The sequence below is a fragment of the Moschus berezovskii genome, chromosome 21 (assembly GCF_049115385.1).
Source record: "Moschus berezovskii isolate FMDL1 chromosome 21, NW_MosBer_1.0, whole genome shotgun sequence".
NCBI lineage: Eukaryota > Metazoa > Chordata > Mammalia > Artiodactyla > Moschidae > Moschus > Moschus berezovskii.
The window spans coordinates 36682621-36701524 of NC_142480.1; the positions used below are offsets into that span (position 1 = coordinate 36682621).

Consider the following 18904-nt stretch of genomic DNA (forward strand, 5'->3'; position numbering starts at 1 on the left):
CGCCACCTCCCAGCCGGGTGACTGACCGAAGCCTTTCCCACACCCCAGCTACCTACTCTGGGACTCCCGTACAGGCTTTACCGCCCAGTAGAGGAACTACACTTCCCAGCAGCGCACGCAGCTCCGCACACGCTCTTAGGCGCCGCTCCGCCTCCGGCATTAACCCCTTGGTGGCTGCAGGCTTGCGGGAGCGGCGCTGGGTGCAGGTAGCCTGCGGGGGCCGGGGGCCGGGGTGTGTGCGTGCAGCAGAGCTGAGAAGAGGGCTGGAATGGGGGCCTTGGGGAGGAAGGGAGCCAGGGTTAACCTAGGACAGGCAGCGGGAGCTGGAGGAGGCGGGTGGGTAGGAGGCGAGCCATTGAGCGTCCGCCCCTCGCGAAATTAGGAACCTGGAAGTTCACCTTTTCCCGCAAAACGAACCCTTTCGGGTGCCAGGCCCGGGGCGGCGCCGAGGTTGCGGGTAGGGAGGACAAAGGAGTCCGCCCGGGCCAAATGCTTCCCCCTGCCCAACACCTACCTTGGCCTCCGATCTCCCAACCCTGGCTTGAGCAAAGTGGCAAACTCCTGCCCCAGCCAGATGGGAACCCGCGAGGGTGAGGAAGGGGGACACCCCTCTCGGCCCGAGACGCTGACCCGGGCGTTTCCTGTGTCCCCCTGGACCACGGCCTGGAGCTTGGGGAGCCCTTCCTGACGTCCCATCCTCTCCCTCAATGTATGTGTACCTGACTCCAACTCTAAGGTACCTGAAGACAACTACATTCCCTCTTGTCCTCAGCCTCGGTCCTGACCAGTGGGTAGTGGGCAGGCTCCTCCACCTTGTCTGCCGGCAGAGCCTGTGAGCCACTGTTATCCCAGCTCTTATCTTCCAGGCTCATTCCCTCAATCACTGTGGCGACCGAGGTGGGCCTGATTCTTGGGGAGATGAGCGTGCCCAGTTCCCATTCTGGGGTGGGAATGGAGTCAGAGGCAGACAGGAGCTAATAATTTCAGGTTTTGGGAGTGCCATGAAGGGGGTCAGGGGACAGATGATGCTGCCTCGGATACGGCGGTCAGGAGGGGCCTCTCTTAAGTGTTTCTAGACCGAAGGGGACGGTAAGAGCGGGGAGGGGGTGGGGCGGGGGGATGAGGGAAAGGGTGGGGGTGGGAGGGAGAGCTGTGTGCTTGGAGCAAGGGGGCTGGGGCACGTGGGAGGAAATGAGATGACATCCTGGGCCCAGGAAGGATACGGACTTTATTCTAAAATTAGAAAGTGCCCATGGAAGGTGTTAATGAACAAGTAGTCTTGTTTCCCTAGTCAGAGCTCCCCAGTGTCCTGGGCTTTCTCAGCATTTTCAGGGATGGGGGTGGGGATGGGGCGGGGGAGGGACAGAGCAGGTGATTTCCTGCCAATGCCCATTGACCATGCCCCCCTCTGACCCTTCGGGTTCTCCTCTGAAAACTGGGAGTGATATTGCTACCTCACTGGATGCACACCTGACCCAACCTGCTGTCATACTCCTCACAGGGCCTGGCCACGCCTCCCACAGAATGCCCGAGGGCCCTGAACTGCATCTGGCCAGCCACTTTGTGAATGAGGCATGCAGGGAGCTGGTGTTTGGCGGGTGTGTGGAGAAGTCACCCGTCAGCCGCAACCCTGAGGTGCCCTTTGAGAGCAGCGCCTACAGCATCTCGGCTTTGGCCCGTGGCAAGGAGCTGCGCCTGACCCTGAGCCCCCTGCCTGGGGCTCAGCCCCCACGGGAGCCACTGGCCCTTGTCTTCCGCTTTGGCATGACTGGTTCCTTCCAGCTGGTGCCCAGCGACGCGCTGCCACCCCACGCCCACCTGCGCTTTTACACAGCTCCACCTGGCCCCCAGCTTGCCCTCTGCTTTGTGGACATCCGCCGCTTCGGCCGCTGGGACCTTGGGGGCGAGTGGCAGCCAGGCCGCGGCCCGTGCGTCTTGCTGGAGTACGAACAGTTCAGGTAGGGCCAGAACCAGGTGAGAGGAATACAGTCCTGGGCTCCAGACGCGGCTCATTTGTGCCTTGTGGGCCAATGAGAAGCGAGTTCCAGCCCCTCTGGGCTTCAGTCCTTTCATCTGTAGACCAAGACAGTGTCCTTTCCTGGGGACAACTCCCTGAGCTAACGGATGTGGAAACCCAAAACCTGTGAGTGGAGGTGGGGCAGGAGGTGGAGGACATGGCCGAGTGTGTCAGAGCTGGGGCTCTATCAGCATCCCACACTGCTTGGGGCCCTCAAGGCTAAGAAGAAAAGTAGAGAGGCTTTAACAACGCAAGTGAGGCTGAGCAGGAAGGAACTGCTTTGAGGGGGTGGGGCGAGGACCACTAATGACAGGGCTGCTCAGTCAGGTTGTGGTCTCCCACTTCGTGCCTGCCCACTGGTCTGTGTCCCGTGGCCTCTGTGCCTGTCTTCTGCCTGAGGCGGGGTAAGAGCCCCACCTGGGGTGGGATGCAGGTCACGTAAGATGGCCCAGTGTCAGCCACTTCCTTTCCTCTAAAGATAAAACATGCATGTGTCTTTGCTTGGTGCCAGGCCAGTTCTAAGTGTTGAGGGTTCACCAGTGATGAAGAGGGATGTGGTCCCTGCTCCCACAGAGCTAGTTCAGGTAGGGCAGGGGGAAGGGAAAGTGAAAGTGAACTGAAAGTCACTCAGCCACGTCTGACTCTGCAACCTCATGGACTGGGGCCCCGCCAGGCTCCTCTGTCCACGAAATTCTCCAAGCAAGAATACTGGAGTGGGTAACTCTTCCCTTCTCCAGGGGATCTTCCCAACCCAGGAATCAAACCGAGGTCTTCTCCATTGCAGGCGAATTCTTTACCAGCTGAGCTACCAGGGAAGTGCAAAGCTCTAAAGTAAAAGTATTCTGACAAGACTCACAAACAGGAAGACATGGAGTGGGACTTGGCAAATCCTTTCTTGGGGAAGGCATGCCTTTGGCTGCCCATTGGGGTGGGTCAGGGCGTCTCTGGCCCAAAGAAGGCAGCAGACTCCTGGCCTTCCCAGGCGTGACCCCAATGTGCACCCCCAGGGAAGTGTCTGTGTTGTCTTAGATTTCTCCCACTTCACCTTTTCTGTGGGGTCAGGCCACAAGTTAACTCTTTGCCAGCTGATTCTGAAGTTTCTCTTGCGTGATGAGCATTTTGGCTTGTTTGGTCCTCCAGCAGCAAAGCTTGTGGGGATCTGCCTCCCTCTGGGAGCTGACCACCCAGGCTGACCTTCCACTTTACTTTTACCCCCCAAACTGTCTTCTGGCCCCTTTACCATTTGCTTCTCATGCCCATCACTGAGTCAGTCTTGTCATGACCCTTTTCTCAAAGAAGCAAGATTCATTTCCTCTTCATGGTGGTGAGGAGAGACCTCCAGGGGGCTGGGTCACTCACCAGCCAGGACTTGCCCCCTTCACTCCTGCTAAACAGAGCCAGTGCCAGCTTCCATGAAGATCTTCAGCATCTTGAAAACAGCTGACCCCACCAATGTCAAATCTTCATGTCTAAGCAACTGGAAGTCCTAGACAGGGAGTTCCAGACTGCAGGCACATCTGAGGTCCTGTGATCATCTTGTTCCCAAAAGTATCTTGAATATGAGCCACTCTGGTGACATGCAAGCCACATACATAGATTCAAGTGTTTTCTTAAGCATGTTCCTTTAGATTGGCATTTTAAACCTTTTCTAATGAATTGAAATCCCACATTGTTGTCCCCATTTTTAACAGAAAATGGAGGTTCCTGCTGCCAAATACCACAGAGGCTGGGATAATGGGAAAGTGGGACTTCTTGTTTCCTTCCCTTGCACCCAGAAATTGCTTCCCCCAGCTCCTCTCCCCTACCCCACTGGGAGGCAGGGAGGGGCGGGGAGTGGGCAGGCAGAATGGGTCTTATGTGCCCGGGCTGTGTCCCTCCAGGGAGAATGTGTTACGAAACCTAGCAGACAAGGCCTTTGACCGGCCCATCTGTGAGGCCCTGCTGGACCAGAGGTTCTTTAATGGCATTGGCAACTATCTGCGGGCAGAGATCCTGTACCGGTCAGCAGGCAGGCCTTGGGCATGAGGGTGGGGGTGTCTGGGTGTGCTCACGTTCCCCTCTGCTTAGCACCCCTCTGCACTCCCTGCAGGCTGAGGATCCCCCCCTTTGAGAAGGCCCGCACAGTTCTGGAGGCCCTGCAGCAGCGCAGGCCGGTGAGGGCGCCGGGAGGGATGCACCTGCACCTGTCAGGCAGGCGGACGAGGGGCAGGGCTGGGTCAGGCATCTGCAGCTCAGCTGGAGCAGGTCCCTGCTCAGTTCCAGCCTGTGTCTACAATGTGTGTGTGTGCATGCGTGTGGGAGGTGATGGGCGGTGCTGATGAACTGTCTGTGTCCTGCCAAGCTCAGAAGGGGTCTGTTCCCTGAGGGATCAGCTGCCTTCTGAGCAGCATTGCCTCATGCTGACATCCAGGTCCTACCCCTGCCCCTTCTCCAGAGCCCAGAGCTGACCCTGAGCCAGAAGATCAGGGCCAAGCTGCAGAACCCCGACCTGCTGGAGCTGTGCCACTCGGTGCCCAAGGAAGTGGTCCAGCTGGGTGAGGGCCTGGGAGGCAAAGATGGCTGGCTATCTCTGCTTTGGCATATCGTGTAACCTGGGACAGTTCCTGCCTGTCTGGGCCTGGTTCCCTGCCTGGAGAATGGAAGTTTGTTGACCTAGTCATGTCTAAATGGACTACACCTCCTTCACAGATCTTCACTTTTGGGTGTCTATGTCTCCTGAGCTGTCCATGAGGCAGGCAGGGCAAGGATTCTTAATCCAACTTCAGGATGGGAAAGCCATGGCCCAGAGTGGGGAAGACACCAGCTTGAGGTCACACAGCTGGAGGAGGGAGAGCCTTGGCCCCCTGACTCAGTCCATCAGCTTGTGAAGCTGAGGTCTGAGCCAGGTCTAACTGGGCTCCCCCTCCTCCCAGCCTAAGTCAGCCCTCTGATCTCCGCCTGGTTCCTCTGTCCCACAGGGGGCAAAGGCTACGGGTCGGAGAGTGGGGAGGAGGACTTTGCTGCCTTCCGAACCTGGCTGCGGTGTTACAGCGCACCAGGCATGAGCTCCCTGCGGGACCGGCATGGCCGCACCATCTGGTTCCAGGTTTGGGCTCTAATGCTTGTACAAGCAGAGACCCAAGGAAGCTGGTGGGATGGAAAGACCTGGGGTCACACTGGTCCTGAGGGTCTAAGCCTTCCCTGTGCTATGCTCCACCCCTCCTCTGAGTCCTAGGGTCCCTGTTAGTGGAGCAGCCCCAGAGCAGGGGGATCTTGCTGCTGGCGCTAACCTGGGGGATGGAGAGAGGACAGTCAGGCTTCCTTGGGGAAGGGCGTCACTGATCTGGAAGGACAGGTGTGATTCTGCCTCTCTCCAAGGAAACTACCCCTGCCAGCCTGACTCCTGAATTCTCCTGATTCCATTTTAGGGGGATCCTGGACCCCTGGCACCCAAAGGTAAACTACTCCTAACATAACAAGAGAGCATAACTAGTTGTGCAAGGGCTACAGCACCCTTCTCCATCCCAGTCTCCCACTCCGACCCTGGGAGTCACTCCAGAGTGGGAGCATGGGGGTCTAGAGAAAGGGGGCTGAGGCCACAGGACCCTCCAAGCCCATCAGCATCAATGTCCTGCAGGGGGCAAGTCCCGCAAGAAGAAGAAGTCCCAGGGAGCACAGCAGGGTCCTGAGGACGGAGTGGAGGTATGGCTCCCTGCTCCTCCCCGTCCCCGCACTCTCTCCTAGTCCGGCCACGCCTCCCAGGCCAGGCTTTCAGGCAGTTCCTTTCCTTGGCAATGGAGGGCACAGGTGGGCCCTCACCTGCCTGACCTGCTGGGCTCCTTGCGGACCTGTGTCTTCTCCACCCAGGACCCTCCATCTTCAAACAAGGCCCCTTCAAGGACACGAAGGGCACAGAGAGGCCTTCCTGAACAGACTACAGCCCAGGTGCCAGAGGGGACCAGCCTCCAACGGGACCCAGAAGCCCCCCCAGTCCCTGACAAAGGGAAGAGGAGGAGGCGACCAGCAACCTCAGGTGGGCTTTCCTCAGCAACTTCCTCTGGGGAGGGCCGGACCACCACAGCAAGCTCCACAGGAGAGGAAGGGATGGTGGTGTGGGTGGGAACATGTGGACAAAGGCGGAAGGGAGGCTCTTGGGGAGTCCTTGGCCAGGGACTGCCATCTCACCTGTCCTTCCCTAGGCCGCCACAGAACCCGAAAGATCAAGGCTGACACCCCATCCTTGGAGCCTGAGGGGACCTCAGCCTCCTAGCAAGAGGCTCTTCTTGTTTGTATCCACCCCTCCTCCTGGCACCCTGGATCTGGGCCTGTGTGGCTTCCTGGAGGTTGCAGGGAACTGGATGCTCCGACCCTATGGCCATTTCCTACGCAATTATGTTTTTAATTGTATCCCACTATCCTCATTTTTTAAGCCCATGTGAAAAATGCTAATTTTTAGTAAATGCATAAACTTGAACTTCTTGGCACTTCTTGGGCTAACTGCAGGTCTGGGAAGGCTGAATGTGAAGGGCCTGCTGCCCAGTCCTGACGACAGGAGGGCCATGGCCTCTGCAGGGACAGCCCCTCATGGGTGGTGCAGAGACCCCCTGCCCAGCTAGCCCAGACTCTACAACTCCTCCAGTCCAGGGCTCCTCAGGGCCTGTGGCTGCTCCCCTAGCCTAGTCCAGACTAGTTAGTGCTCTCCTCCTAGTGGGGGTCAGCCAGAACCCAGTGACCCAGGTCACCAGGCCTCCTCCTCAGCCCCAAGCCCTCTGTCTGTAGGTACAGGGGGAAGTGCCGCTTCTTTTTTTTTTTTTCCCCATGTGGGATCTAAATTCCCTGACCAGGGATTGAACCTATGCCCCCTGCATTGGAAGCGCACAGTCTTAACCGCTGGACTACCATGAAGTTCCAGAACACTGTCTTGTCTTTTAGTCAGCTTATGGTCACCAGTATCCCGGGTCTCATGGGGGCTGCAGTCCAGATGCTGCAGGCACAGATAACCTTAGGTCTTGCCCCTGCCCCCAAATGCCTGGGGTAAAAACTGTCCCCTCAAAGCTTGAGGATGGGCCGTGAGGGGACTGAGCAAGGGCTACCAGCAGGGTTCCTGAGCCAAGGGTTTATTGTTCAAGAGGTAACTGACCCTTGCTTCAGGCTCAGGAGGCAGAACTGAGGCGCTGCCAAAGCCTTCCACAAACAAAACCCAACCCTCAGGGACTCAGTTCGGTGGGGGCTGCAGAACGAGCAACAAGGACTGCACTTGGAAAGGAGTAAAGGTGAGCTTCAGGCGGTTGTCCCGGAGGAGCAGGGGGCCAGTAGGGTCGCGGCGCTCCAAGAGGTCACAGCTGCAGAACAGGAGGTGGCCATGAGGGCCCCGCGAGGGCAAGAGCCCCACTGCCACCCCACGCCCCAACTCACAGGACGGCCTCCTGAACCGGCAGCGACGTGTGCAGCCAGCAGTCGCTGTGACTGCCGTGGGCCTCGTAGAGCCGCAGCAGGAGCGTGCGGCCCTGGGGGCTGGTCTCCGCCTGCGGAGGGAGGTGGGTGGTGGGTGGTGCCGTAGCCAGGGAGGTGAGTGGTGGGTGGTGCCGTCGCCAGGCCCCGCCCCGCCCCGCCCCGCCCCGCCCCGCCCCTTGCCTGCTTGACAGTCTCCAGCACTATCGCGGGCGAGGACACTGAAAAGGCGCTCCAGGCGGCGGCGGGCGCCGGGCCCGGGGCGGGTAGCGCCAGCAGGGGGAAGTTGAGGCTGTAAGCAGCGGGGATAACGCCAGCGTCCTGGAACGACCCTGGGCGCAGACCGAAAAAGGGACGTGTGGTGGAACATGGGGGCAGGGCGCCGGACTAAAGGCGTTTTCCCCACTTACCGTTGGGGCAGCCGAGGCCGAGAAGGGCAGAGGGGCATGGGGCGCAGCACTCACCCTTGTGCGGCATCAGCGCGTAGGTGAACTCGTGGCGACCCACGTCCACGGTGGCGTCAGGGGACTTAGGCGCCCGCAAGCTGAGGTGCGGAGGGTGGGAAAGGGACAGGCCGGAGCTGCTGCAGTTCTATCCTGGCAAGACCAGGATCCCATACCAGTCCCTGGGGGGCACCCCACTCACAGTGAGAGGCTGAGGACGTTGCCCCGTACTGACGCGCCATACTTGCAGTCATTGAGCAGAGCCAGCCCAAAGCCATGCTCTGACAGATCCATCCAGCGGTGGGCCCACACCTGGAGTGTAGATCAGAGACCCACTTGGTGGGCCCCTCCTCCGTGTGCTCCAGAGCTCCTTATCCTAGACTGAGGGATGCTTTGGGACCTCACGAGTGATTGAATTCCAGCTCTCACCTCGGAAGGCCCTGGGCACACCACACAGCCTGTCTAAGCCTCAGTCCCTCATCTGGGAAAGGTGAATTAAGAGTACTTACCCCACCAAATGGGCATGAATATCAAACTAAATATAAAGCATTTAGCACAATGTCTGGCATACATGCCAGGAACCATCATGTTCCTCCTCACCCCATACCACACGAGTCGTTCCCAAGCCAGGGAGGAGCCAAACCTTCCACCCCACACCACCCCATGGCAAACCTCAAATCGAGCCCAGTCCCAAGAGGTGTTGTAGTGGGTGGGCCGCTGCAGATGTCCAAACTGGACCTCATAGGTGGCCTGGGGGCTGCGCACACGGGCAGGGAACTCCACCTTCAGGAACTTGTGGGCCTCGTGCCAGTGTACCTGTGGGGGGTGGGGTACAAGGGGCTGGCCCCTCCTCACCAGCCACACCCAGGGAAGATACCCACCACCCTGCCCCCTGCTACCTCAGTGTGGAAGCGGACATAGGGGCAGCCAACGTCGAGCACAACCTCCTGGCTGAGCCGACTATTAGGGCTGATCTGCAGCAGGAACCAGGCGCTGCCCCGCACGCCACCCTCAGTGCCCACTGCCAGGGTCCCTGCCTGGCCCAGCACTGGCTTCCTGTGGTATAGAGGGGAGAGGCGCTGAGCCAGGACAGCCTGGCGGAGTGGGCCCAGTACACTTGTTCATATTCCCACCACTACCACCCGGAGTCCTGCCCACCCCGCACCGTGTTTCTAGGTGGTAGTCCATGACGTCCCACGCATCCCAATACAGGGGGACATCGTCAAACAGCACAAACTGGTTCCCCACGGCGCCCTCAGCAATGGCCTCCCTGGAAGGACATGGACATCAGTACTTTATAACTGAATGACCCTGGTCTCCCCAGCTGTTTGAGGTGGGTGGGGTGGCGAGTAGGGTGAGTAGGCCCTGTTCCATGTGTGGGTCCCGGTCCAGAGCCACTTGTGGGCTACTGTGGTCAGCTGTGGCCAGGGGACAGAGGGAGCGAGAGGTCTGGGGTCTGCCTGCCAGGCACTGGGAGAGGGCAAGGGGTCAGCACCTGCCGGAAGCCACCAGCACCAGGGATGTCAGGCGGCCAGCTGGGTCCAGCCTCACTCGGATGATGCCGTTGTCCAGAGTCACAGAACCGTCAGTCTTGGTGGGAGGGGGCCTTGAGGCTAGGTCTGCAGGGGCTTCCCACAACCAACAGCCCACCCGACCCCCAGCCCCAGCTCTGCCTTGCCACTTGCTCCAGACTGGGGAGCTCAGAACTTCCACGTTGTTAGGGACAGCCCAGGACAGCCCCCGCCCCACTGCCACGTGCCAGCACTCACCTCTTGCACTACGAACACAGGCTGCTGGGGCAGCAGGGGCTGCAGTGAGGTGGGGGTGGGGGCAGGAGCATAGCCCATGCTGGGGACGGTGACCAGGGCTGGGGAGGAGGCCTGGGCATTAGTGCGGCCTCCTTGACCTTTCAGGAACCATACTTGGGGCAGGGTAGGGTGGGGTGGATGGGGTGAATACTACTCCTCCTCTCTAGCCTGGGGCAGCCCGGGGCAGAGACCCCCAGTGGGATGTCCCTGACTCTCAATTTGGCCTTGATCCCTCCTGCCACAGTAGCCACCCTTCTCCCCAGCTCATACCTAAGGAGTGGGCCCCGCCAGGCCGGGGCAGGGCCAACACTTCGGTGCGCTTCCAGGGCAGCGTGTTGACAATGAGAAGGCCCTCGGGACCTGGCTCCCCAGCACACAGGGCTGCAGCTGCAGCACTGAGCAGTGTGTTGCCATGAGAACGGATGTCTGGGGAGAGACTGGTTGGTTATGGGCGGGCAGGGGGTCAGGGTGGCACTGCACTGGGTGCGAGAGCCATGGAAATATTGTCAGCCTCACCTTCGTAGTGGCACATGGCTTCCTCTGCCACCAGCTGGATGCAGGTCCCAGTCACCACATCATGGAACTGGGTCAGGAGCAGGAGCCTGCAGATGCCAAGGGCAGGGCTGAGAAGGCCGGGAGGCTAGGGAAGGCCAGGAGGCTGGGGCAGCCACAGAGGCATCTGGGTGAGGTTAGCAGGTGGCTGGGGACAGAAGACAGGCTGACCTCCAGAGATCCTGCAGCAGGGCAGCCGGGTAGAGGAACTGGGCGCTGCGGGCCAGGGCCAGGCTGCTGAGCAGCTCCACATCGTGCAGGATCCGCTCACACTCCCGGTTCCCCTTCTTGATCTGAGCCAAGGAAGGGGGACTCAGTCTAGAGCCTAGGCAAGCATCCCAGGGCCCCTCTGCCAAAGCCTTCTCTTGCTCAGAACCCCTGATGCTCTCCAGGAACTCCTGGATGAAGCCTCGTGTGTTATCTTCCCCAAAAGCCTGCCTCCTCTCCCCTCTGCCCAAGACACTCCCCGCTCAGAGATGCTGAGTCCTGCCACCTCCAGGCTCCTGTGCACCCAGCTCTTGCACTCCTCTCAGCTCTTCCATGGAACACAGCCTCTTCCCCCAGGTCTGGGCCACTCTGGGGCACCCCCTCCTTGCTAGTTCAGCAGCCAGTTCCTGACCTGGGCATGGGTGGTATAGGTGCCGTTGTGTAGCTCCAGGAAGAGCTCCCCAACCCAGGTGCATAGCTGCTCCGAGTGGCTCTCCAGCGCTGAGAAAAGTCGCTCCGGAGAAGACAGCTGCACCCTGAGGGAGACTGCAAGCTTGGGTCTCCCAGCCTGGGCCATGTGACTTACCCTTCTTCCATGCAAGTGTAACAAGAGGTACAGCCCCGATGGAAAGGAGCCACCCCCAGAAAACTCCCTGTCCAGATAAAGCCAGGTCTAGACCCCACCAGGAGTTCTGCCTCAGTGGCTTTAAGCTCCTTCCCACCTTTGGCTTTTCTCCCACCCCACCTACAGGGTAGAAGCTGAGAGGTGCCATGGTCTGGGATCGGAGGGAACAAGGTTGAGGGGAGGCACTGGACCCAAAGTTTGAGCAGAGGAAGGGCTCAGGGCAAGGGCAGAGAGTGGGGTAGAGTGAACCCAGGCCTGACCTGGGCAGCCCATCAGTATTGCACAGCCGCTTCAAGCGGTCCACCATGATCTGGGTGGGGCCACCACCTCCATCCCCAAAGCCAAAGAGGAAGGCACTGTGGTTGGTCCGTCCCTTGTCCCGGTTTTTGGTCACAGTCTTCAGCACCTGGAAAGGTGGGGGCAGGTTCACACCGGTCAGCTTAGGCTGGATACCCGGCCCCCTCCAGCCTGCCTCCCTTCCTGACCTTGGCCACAAGATGCCCCCTCACCTCCTCCACACTGCCCTGCATCCCATAGGAGTCTCCAGGCGGGAAGTGGGCCAACACTTGGGAGCCATCCAGCCCCTCCCAGAAAAAGGTATGGTGCTGCAGGCAGGGAGACAGGTGGAAGAGAGAGGCCAGAGTCAGGGCTGAGGCAGAGCTGGGCCTCCCTCACCTGCCCCTCCTGTTGTGACCCCGGAAGAGGCATGCCTTCCCTGGGTGGGGGCTGGGTGGTTTGTCCAGGACCCCTCAATAAGCCTGGACAAGATGTTTGGGCCAGGAGGGACCCAGGCCTGCTTCAAGCCTGGCCCCGCAGGGCCTGCTCACCGGGAAGGAGTTCACCAAGTTCCAGCTCAGCTTTTGGGTGAGGAAGCGCTTGATGCCACAGCTACGCATGATCTGGGGCAGCTGCGCGGAGTAGCCAAATGTGTCTGGCAGCCAGAACTGCAGGGAGAAGGTGTCTGGGGCGTGGGGACTGGGGAGTTCGGCAGAGCAACCCAGCCGCAGCCCCTCCTCACTCAAGGGCAAGTTCTGGCCCCCGCTGCCTGCAGGTGCAGCAGCTCCCCACCTACCTCTGAGCACATCTTCCCAAACTCCTGACGGAAGAAGTTCTGACCCTGCAGGAACTGCCTCACCATGGACTCTCCACTGGGAAGGTTCCCATCCTGACCATGAGGGAAGAAGGGGGCCACTGGGGTCAGCACCAGGCAAGACAGGCAGGAACTCAGGCAACCACCCCATCCAGAGAAGCCAGAGCTCTGACCCTGGGGGAAACCAGTGCCCTGGAAGCGTCCATCTCCTCACTTCAGCCTAACCGTCTGTCTGCCAGACAGGAGGTATCCGGGGCCGGGTCACACAGATGGCCCGTCACAGTGCTTGCGACCCCCATCCCCCTGGGATTCCCGAGCCCTAGGCTTCCAGGGACTGATAAGAGGGCATGAAGGACCTGCAGAAAGTCACCAGCACAGTCGAGGACAGAATCCTTGATGGTAAGGCCTGAGGCTGAGAGGCTGCAGACAGCACTCACCATTTCCACCCAGGTGCCCCCCACAGGCACAAACTGCCCGCGGCAGGCGAACTCCTGGAGCCGGGCATGCAGGCCAGGGTAGTGGCTCCTCACCCACTCGAGCTGCTGCGCCTGTGGAGCAGATGGGGTGGGCGCTGGCCAGGAGCAACATGAACCTCACCCAGGGCTGAGTGCCTGGGGCTCAGTGGGTGGGCTGAGAAGCCCTGGGAACCCCACACTAGCACCCCCTGGGCTCCAGGTACCACTCACACAGCCGTCCCTCTGACCTGGGAGCAGGCAAAGATGAACTCAGGGTTCCGCTCCATGAGCTGAACGACTGTCACCCAGCTTCGGGCACATTTCCGCACGGTCTCCTTGAAGGGCCAGAGCCAGGCTAGGCGGGGAGGAGGGTGAGGATAGAGGGAGAGCAGTCAGGTCCCCAGCCCTTCACAGACCTTCAGCCACACCCCTGTCCCCTAGCACCCACCCAACCAGGCCCCTCCTGAGCCACCAGAGGATCACCGCAGCCTTCCTCCCATCCTATCCCATTCCCTGCTGAGTCCTGTGGCATCTCTCCTGAGCTGTCAGTTTTACATGGCTGGGGCTAGTGAGGCAGTTTTATAGTCAGGAAGTGGGGGCCCCAGTCCCTGGTTTGGCCTTATTCTGGGGTTTAGAGGATCCTTTAGGAAGCGGCAGGGGTGGCCCCTCCCCTGCATACACAGAACACATCCCAGAAGAGAGGGCACTGCTTCCCTGGATGGACCCGCCTGGGCCAGCTGTCCTGCGAGGCACTGCTGCCTCTCATAACTTCTAGGCCTCCTCAGTTCCTTCTCTACCAGCCCAGAACTCCACATCCCATGCTTTGGCACAGCAGACAAAGCCCTGATTCTGTGGCTCAGAAACTTCAGCTGCATCAGAATCAATACCTTGGGAAGTTCGTTAAAAATGTCATTTCCTGTAAGCCTCAGACACTGTAGACTCATCAGGTTCCAAACTTAACTCCTGATCCTCCCCAGGAAGCCTCCCCCTGTGCTTGCGTCCCCATCTCAACTACTTCCACATCACTCCTGTCTGAGGACTTGGGCACCCTTGTCAAATTCTTACTCATCTTCATTCTGTTCAAAGGTCACCTTCTCTAAGAAGCCCTTCTTGAATCTGCCAGACCCAGCTGGGTTAAGTGCCTCCTTGGGCTCCCCATACTTCCCTCCATCATGGCAGCAACTGTCTCTGCCTATTTTGTGATCATCAGTCTCAATAATCCTCCCCCTTCCCCCCCAATATCTAGCATGATGCCATCCAGGGCATTTAGCAAAACCTACAGTCCATTTCCCTTTCCCCATTTTACACATGGGGAAATCTGAGGTCCAAGAACTTGATGTGGATCACACAGTGTTTCCAGGGTGCAATAAGGTCTTCAAGATCACTCCTGACACCCCCACCGAGCCAACCCGGCCAGCTGCTGCCCTACCTGTGTCAATGTGGCAGTGCCCCATGGCGTGGATGGTATGCTGGCTTTCACCCCCACGTTGGCCAAAGAACTTGGAAGCCAGGGCCTGGGCCACTGGGAAGGTCTCAGGCTGGGCAGGGTCACATACGTTCACCATCTGGTTGGCAGTGTATAGGGCCTGGAAGCTGCGCTGGTTGTCCTCCCCGAGGCCCTGCAGGAGGGTTCTGCCCCTTAATCCCCATCTCAAGCAAGCAGAGGCTCCAAAATTAGACCCCAGCTGATCTCCCATGGGTTCTCAGCAGAGTTCCTCCCTACCACCAAGCCTGTGCTCCTGCTGGTCCCCCTGCTCAGCACTGTCTCCCTCTTCCCCTTTACATAGGGAAGTCCTCTCAACACTCAGGCAGGCACAAAACTCTATTCTGGATTCCCAGAGCCCCAGCTATCTGACCCAGGAAACAGCCTGCCTGAAACAGGGCTCGAGAGAGTATCCAGATAGGGTGGGGGTGTTGAGTACCTTGGCGATGCCCAGCAGGAGCTCCAGGTCCACCAGGAGCTTGTAGACATCCCGGTGGAACACGGCCAGCTCAGCCCGGCTCACCTGGAACATCTTCTCTGGATCAGGGGCTGCGATCATGGATCCCTTTCCGGCCCCCAGGAGCCCGTTGCAGGCTACTTCCACATAGAGGGTCAGGCTACAAATGTGGGGAGGCAGCCTCAGGCCAAGGGACTGGCAGAGGACTCTGGGGCTTGGGGAGGGAGGACCAAATAGGCATCCAACAGACCCCTCCTCATGTGCCCTCAGGCTCTACCACCCAGAGGATCTCACAGTTATGTCAGGTACGTTTGATAGAGGGTCATGGTGGAAACAACAGACTAAACCAACATTCTGCTTCAGTTGAGGAGGATAAGTAGCCAAGTTTGGAACTGTGTGAATTATGTTTAGACTTGTTTCCAAAGCTGTCTATACAAAGCACTGCCAGTCTCAGAACCCTCTTAGCACACTAAAAACATGTTTGGATCTCCCAGGTCCAGCTTTCAGAGCAACGATCTGTCAGCCAACAGAGGCAGGCCATTGTTCAGAGCAGTGTGGTAGGCTGTGGTGCTGTTCTGCTCAATGTTCAGAAAGCAAACATGACTTCCTTTGGGAAGCCTTCTGGGACTCTTCCCCTAATGCTCTCCTTAGTCTAGAACAGATTTCTCCCATTCAGAGTGTTTTCTTTCAGAGCCCTCATCAGTTTTGTAATTATATATGTATGTGTGAGTCCCCCTTGCTGTCAAAGATCACATCATTCACCATCATTGTCCCCATGTCTGGAAACATCAGATACACAATGTTTAATAAATACTGAATATAATAAAATATAACATCTAAGCAGAGTTTTTTGATGGTGTCATAAAATGCACACATTACAATATGGAATTTTTAAAAATCAGGATGCAAAATATCAAAGAAATACCACCTCAACTAGTAAATGCCACCTCTGAAAAAATTTCTGGGAAGAACGCTGAGCATTAATAATGGATTTCTCTAGGTGATGAGGTAATGCGAATTATCAATATTTACTTCTTTGTGTTTTTCTGCATTTAATGTAGGAACTAAAATGCTATCTTTTTGGTCAGAAATATCCTGCTTGTTAAAAACAAACTATGAGGGTTGAAGATGGTGGTATTGAAAGTGGATGTGTTTCTGAGGTCACTCTGGACCTTCGTGGCTCCTCACCCTCTGGTGCCCCCTTCCCCTACAGCACTGGTCAGCCATAGTCCAGGGACTCACTCACCTCCGGGGGTCTTTCTCCCCCAGCTTGTCAGTCAGAACGTAGCTGGTTTTCTCTCCCTCTTTGGTCAAACCCTGGTGGGGAGCGGAGTGAAAGAGACAGGGCCTGAGGCTTGTGGACGGTACAGTTCTGGAGAAGTATAAGCTGAAGGGGGCCAGGCCCCTCTACTGGACCTCTAGCACTAAGTCCTCTCTCCCAAGGCCAGATTGACAAATCAGGGACCTCTGGTGGCAAATGCCCCCAACCCCCAACTGCAGTCAGCACCATGACCACCGAATGGCACCTGTTGACCAGCAGAAAAGCCACTAGTCTTGTGGGGTCTTAGGTAGGTGTCAGGTCCTCGGTGGTTTCTGATGGCCTCTGTACCCCGAATAAGCATCTGAAGGGAAACTCTATGAGGTCCGGGAAAGGTTTGCTTCATTCTCCACTATATCCCCAGTGCTTAGCACAGGGACCTGCGCAGAGAGGGCACTCAGGAGACATCCACTGAGCCAAGGAAGGCAGGGAGGAAGGAAGGGGTCTGCTGCCTTTCTGCACAGGAAGAGCAACAGTCCTAACCCAAGACTGAGGGTTAGCCAAACTGAAATGGAAGCTGTGTGAACCCAAGCAAGAGTGCTAACCTCTATATATCTGTTTCTGTCTGTGAAAAGTGAAAGTGTTAGTTGCTTAGTGGTGTTTGACTCTTTGCAATTCCATGGACTGTAGCCCGCCAGGCTCCTCTGTCCATGGAATTCTCTAAGCAAGAATACTGGAGAGGGTAGCTTCCCTTCTCCAGGGATCTTCCTGACTCAGGGATCGAACCCAGGTCTCCTGCACTGCAGGTAGATTCTTTACCGTCTGAGCCACTGGCCATAAAAACCTATCACATAGCATTATAAAGGCTAAACCTGATAAAGCTGGATACATAAACAAGGCACTTAATAGTGGCTCTATCTGGGGAACTGGGGGTGAGGTGGTAGGGAGAGACCCATTATTTAAGGTAAAGAGGACTTCGTAAACTTTATACTATCCAGAACTGTTTCAAAGTCCTCCTCCCCAGCTGCCATAAGCATATATTACATATAATAAAAATTAGTTTATTAAAAATTAAAAATGAAAAGTGACATAGTCTGCAAAGCCACTAGTCTGGCACCTAGCACCTAGTAAAGGCTTAATAAGTCCATCTGCTGTACATATTATTGTATTTGATTAGTAACTAGTTTCATTCCAGAATGGGAGGGTGACCAGTCAGTGGCAGAGTTGGCTTGGCATTAATTGAGACCTTAAGTGATCCGCTTAAATATAAGAAGGAACAATTACACAGGGGCCTAAGCAAAAACTCATCCAGTCCTGAAATCCTGATACCACCCTGCAGGCATAGCCACTCAGCTGTGGCTTCACCAGAGACCAGGGCTGAAATGCAGCCATACGTGACCCAGGGCAGGGCTCCTCACCTGGACAGGTTCCCCATCACGCCACACCAGGCCTTCTCCATCACTTTCCCAGCGAAGGTGAACTTCCTGACCCACCCATGCCTCTGGGATGGTCAGCTCTACACGGAACCAACAGGTCCACCATCTGCAACATAACCACTAAGATGAGCCTAGGGGTCAAAGCCCTGTCCTTTTGACATACTTCCTATGATTAAGGGTCAGCAAGGGCTTAAGGCTTTCTGCCAGAATCTGCAGCACCACAAGATATTCAGTTTTGACACACAAGAAAGAAGCAATGTGGTGTGCCGCAAGGTGAGGGAAGGAGGCAGAGAATCAGGGGTCTGTGATCTGTCCTAGAGTGCCCTTCCTAAGGGACGTCACCGAGTTGGGAGAAGTGATGTGCAAGTTGCTCAGTCGTGTTCGACTTTTTGTGACCCCATGGACTGTAGCCCACCAGGCTCCTCTGTCCGTGGAATTCTCCAGGCAAGAATACTGGAGTGGGTTGCCGTTCCCTTTTCTAGGGGATCTTCCCAATCCAGGGATCGAACCCAAGTCTCTCGCATTGCGGACAGATTCTTTACCATCTGAGTCACCAGGGAAGTACGTGGGGAGAAGTGGGGAAGAGAAAATTCTTCCACGAAGGCTTGAGGAAGCAGGGAGCTATCTCCAGCAGAGGGTGCTGCTCTGCCCCAAGTGACTGTCTAGGGCAGAGAGCCGACAATGGAGGCTTTTAGGGAAGGCATGCAAGCTGGGAAGTGGGGCCCAGGGGCTCCGCCCTCTCTCTGGAGCGTTACCCACGTGGGTCCGAAGCTGTCGCCGACCTGCGCGGGGCGGAAGTCCTGCTGGACTGCCTCCTGGTAGGGAAGTCTTTCGGGCGTCAAGAAGCAGGAGAGCTCGGCCACTGGGCAGCTGTCTCCGAAGAGCCTGGGCGGGAGGGGCAGGTGGACGCGCGCTCATGGGCCAGCCGGCGGGTGGGGATAAGCGTTCCCTCCATCCACCGCCGGGAGGGCTGCCCCACGACACAGTCTCTCCCCACTCCCTCCTCCCGGGCCCCTGCACTATCTGAGGCGGACACTTTGTCCCTCGGCCCATGTGGCCGAAGCTTGGGTTTCCCCCCGGAAGGGAAGGCTAGAGACGCGTGGATGCGGCCGGCGGGTGCCCTAGGCGAGGGGGTCACACCTGCCACGGAGATTACAATCGGTAAAGTAGAGCGGCGACACGAATTTCTCCACCCGCTCCAGCGTAGTGCGCCAGTGCTTCAGGGCCGGCGCCGCCGCCATCGCCGCGCGTTCGTTCTTTTCTCCTCTCCCCGGAAGGCCCCAGGCGCTGCCGGCGCGGACCACGGCCTGGAACCAAAGGTTCCGGCGCCTGAAAGGCGCCTTCCAGGCCCGGGCAGGTTTCCGTGGAACACCAGCGACTCAGTGAAGCCCCGCTTCTCCGAACTTTGAGCAGCAAGCTGAAAGCTAAAAGCTGCGCTTCTGAGGCTTTACTGTTATCTCAGTCCGAGCTGGTCACCACTGGGCAAATCCTTAAGTACAATAGTAAGTCTGACGCTTTGATTCTGAGAAAAGCCTAGGACAGAGACAGAACGAAGGCACGACTGGTGGGAGCTTCGGTTGCTGCAGATGCAGGTCACCTAGCCTCAGAAGCTACAAGCGGAAGCTCCTTGCCTATGGTCCTTG

At 57.7% G+C, this 18904-nt stretch overlaps 2 protein-coding genes across 8 annotated transcripts; one reads left to right on the plus strand and one right to left on the minus strand.

The window, feature by feature from the left end:
• Positions 1 to 68: 68 nt before the first annotated feature.
• Positions 69 to 6470, plus strand: NEIL1 (nei like DNA glycosylase 1). 5 transcript variants are annotated; one of them, XM_088829548.1, is made up of 11 exons: positions 71 to 206; positions 988 to 1089; positions 1502 to 1958; positions 3898 to 4017; positions 4107 to 4170; positions 4452 to 4551; positions 4975 to 5102; positions 5425 to 5452; positions 5634 to 5698; positions 5864 to 6029; positions 6196 to 6470. In XM_088829548.1, exons 3-11 carry the CDS (start codon positions 1525 to 1527, stop codon positions 6264 to 6266), a joined length of 1176 nt encoding a protein of 391 aa, XP_088685674.1. In that variant the 5' UTR covers positions 71 to 206; positions 988 to 1089; positions 1502 to 1524; the 3' UTR covers positions 6267 to 6470. The 5 variants fall into 5 exon arrangements, with proteins under 5 accessions (XP_088685676.1, XP_088685674.1, XP_088685677.1 ...); XM_088829549.1 differs by lacking the exon at positions 71 to 206 and adding an exon at positions 703 to 897; XM_088829550.1 differs by lacking the exon at positions 988 to 1089 and having other exon boundaries at positions 69 to 206.
• Positions 6471 to 7092: 622 nt separating this feature from the next.
• Positions 7093 to 18863, minus strand: MAN2C1 (mannosidase alpha class 2C member 1). Of its 3 annotated transcripts, none has more exons than XM_088829547.1 (26): positions 18402 to 18863; positions 18021 to 18146; positions 17244 to 17367; positions 15814 to 15884; positions 14550 to 14727; positions 14057 to 14246; positions 12876 to 12982; positions 12610 to 12720; positions 12155 to 12247; positions 11910 to 12026; positions 11592 to 11687; positions 11343 to 11488; positions 10870 to 10993; positions 10422 to 10543; positions 10215 to 10300; positions 9969 to 10124; positions 9660 to 9770; positions 9386 to 9518; positions 9056 to 9160; positions 8790 to 8946; positions 8563 to 8706; positions 8093 to 8202; positions 7912 to 7991; positions 7631 to 7779; positions 7412 to 7521; positions 7093 to 7338 (listed from the first exon to the last, which is right to left on the minus strand). In XM_088829547.1, exons 1-26 carry the CDS (start codon positions 18500 to 18502, stop codon positions 7212 to 7214), a joined length of 3174 nt encoding a protein of 1057 aa, XP_088685673.1. In that variant the 5' UTR covers positions 18503 to 18863; the 3' UTR covers positions 7093 to 7211. The 3 variants fall into 3 exon arrangements, with proteins under 3 accessions (XP_088685673.1, XP_055274092.2, XP_055274091.2); XM_055418117.2 differs by having other exon boundaries at positions 9386 to 9480; positions 9660 to 9757; positions 11910 to 11990; positions 18402 to 18861; XM_055418116.2 differs by having other exon boundaries at positions 9386 to 9480; positions 9660 to 9757; positions 18402 to 18859.
• Between the last annotated feature and the right edge of the window lie 41 nt (positions 18864 to 18904).

Bases quoted from the DNA above. Each gene is read 5' to 3' on its own strand.
- MAN2C1 (XM_088829547.1), bottom strand. From the start codon at position 18,502: ATGGCGGCGGCGCCGGCCCTGAAGCACTGGCGCACTACGCTGGAGCGG. The intron at 10,544-10,869 runs GTCAGGAACTGG...TCCTTGGCTCAG, and splicing joins CCTATACCACCCATGCCCAG to ATCAAGAAGGGGAACCGGGA. The intron at 9,161-9,385 runs GTGCTGACCCCT...ATGTCCTTCCAG, and splicing joins GTGCTGGTGGCTTCCGGCAG to GGAGGCCATTGCTGAGGGCG.
- NEIL1 (XM_088829550.1), top strand. From the start codon at position 1,525: ATGCCCGAGGGCCCTGAACTGCATCTGGCCAGCCACTTTGTGAATGAG. The intron at 1,959-3,897 runs GTAGGGCCAGAA...GTGTCCCTCCAG, and splicing joins CTGGAGTACGAACAGTTCAG to GGAGAATGTGTTACGAAACC. The intron at 4,018-4,106 runs GTCAGCAGGCAG...CACTCCCTGCAG, and splicing joins CGGGCAGAGATCCTGTACCG to GCTGAGGATCCCCCCCTTTG.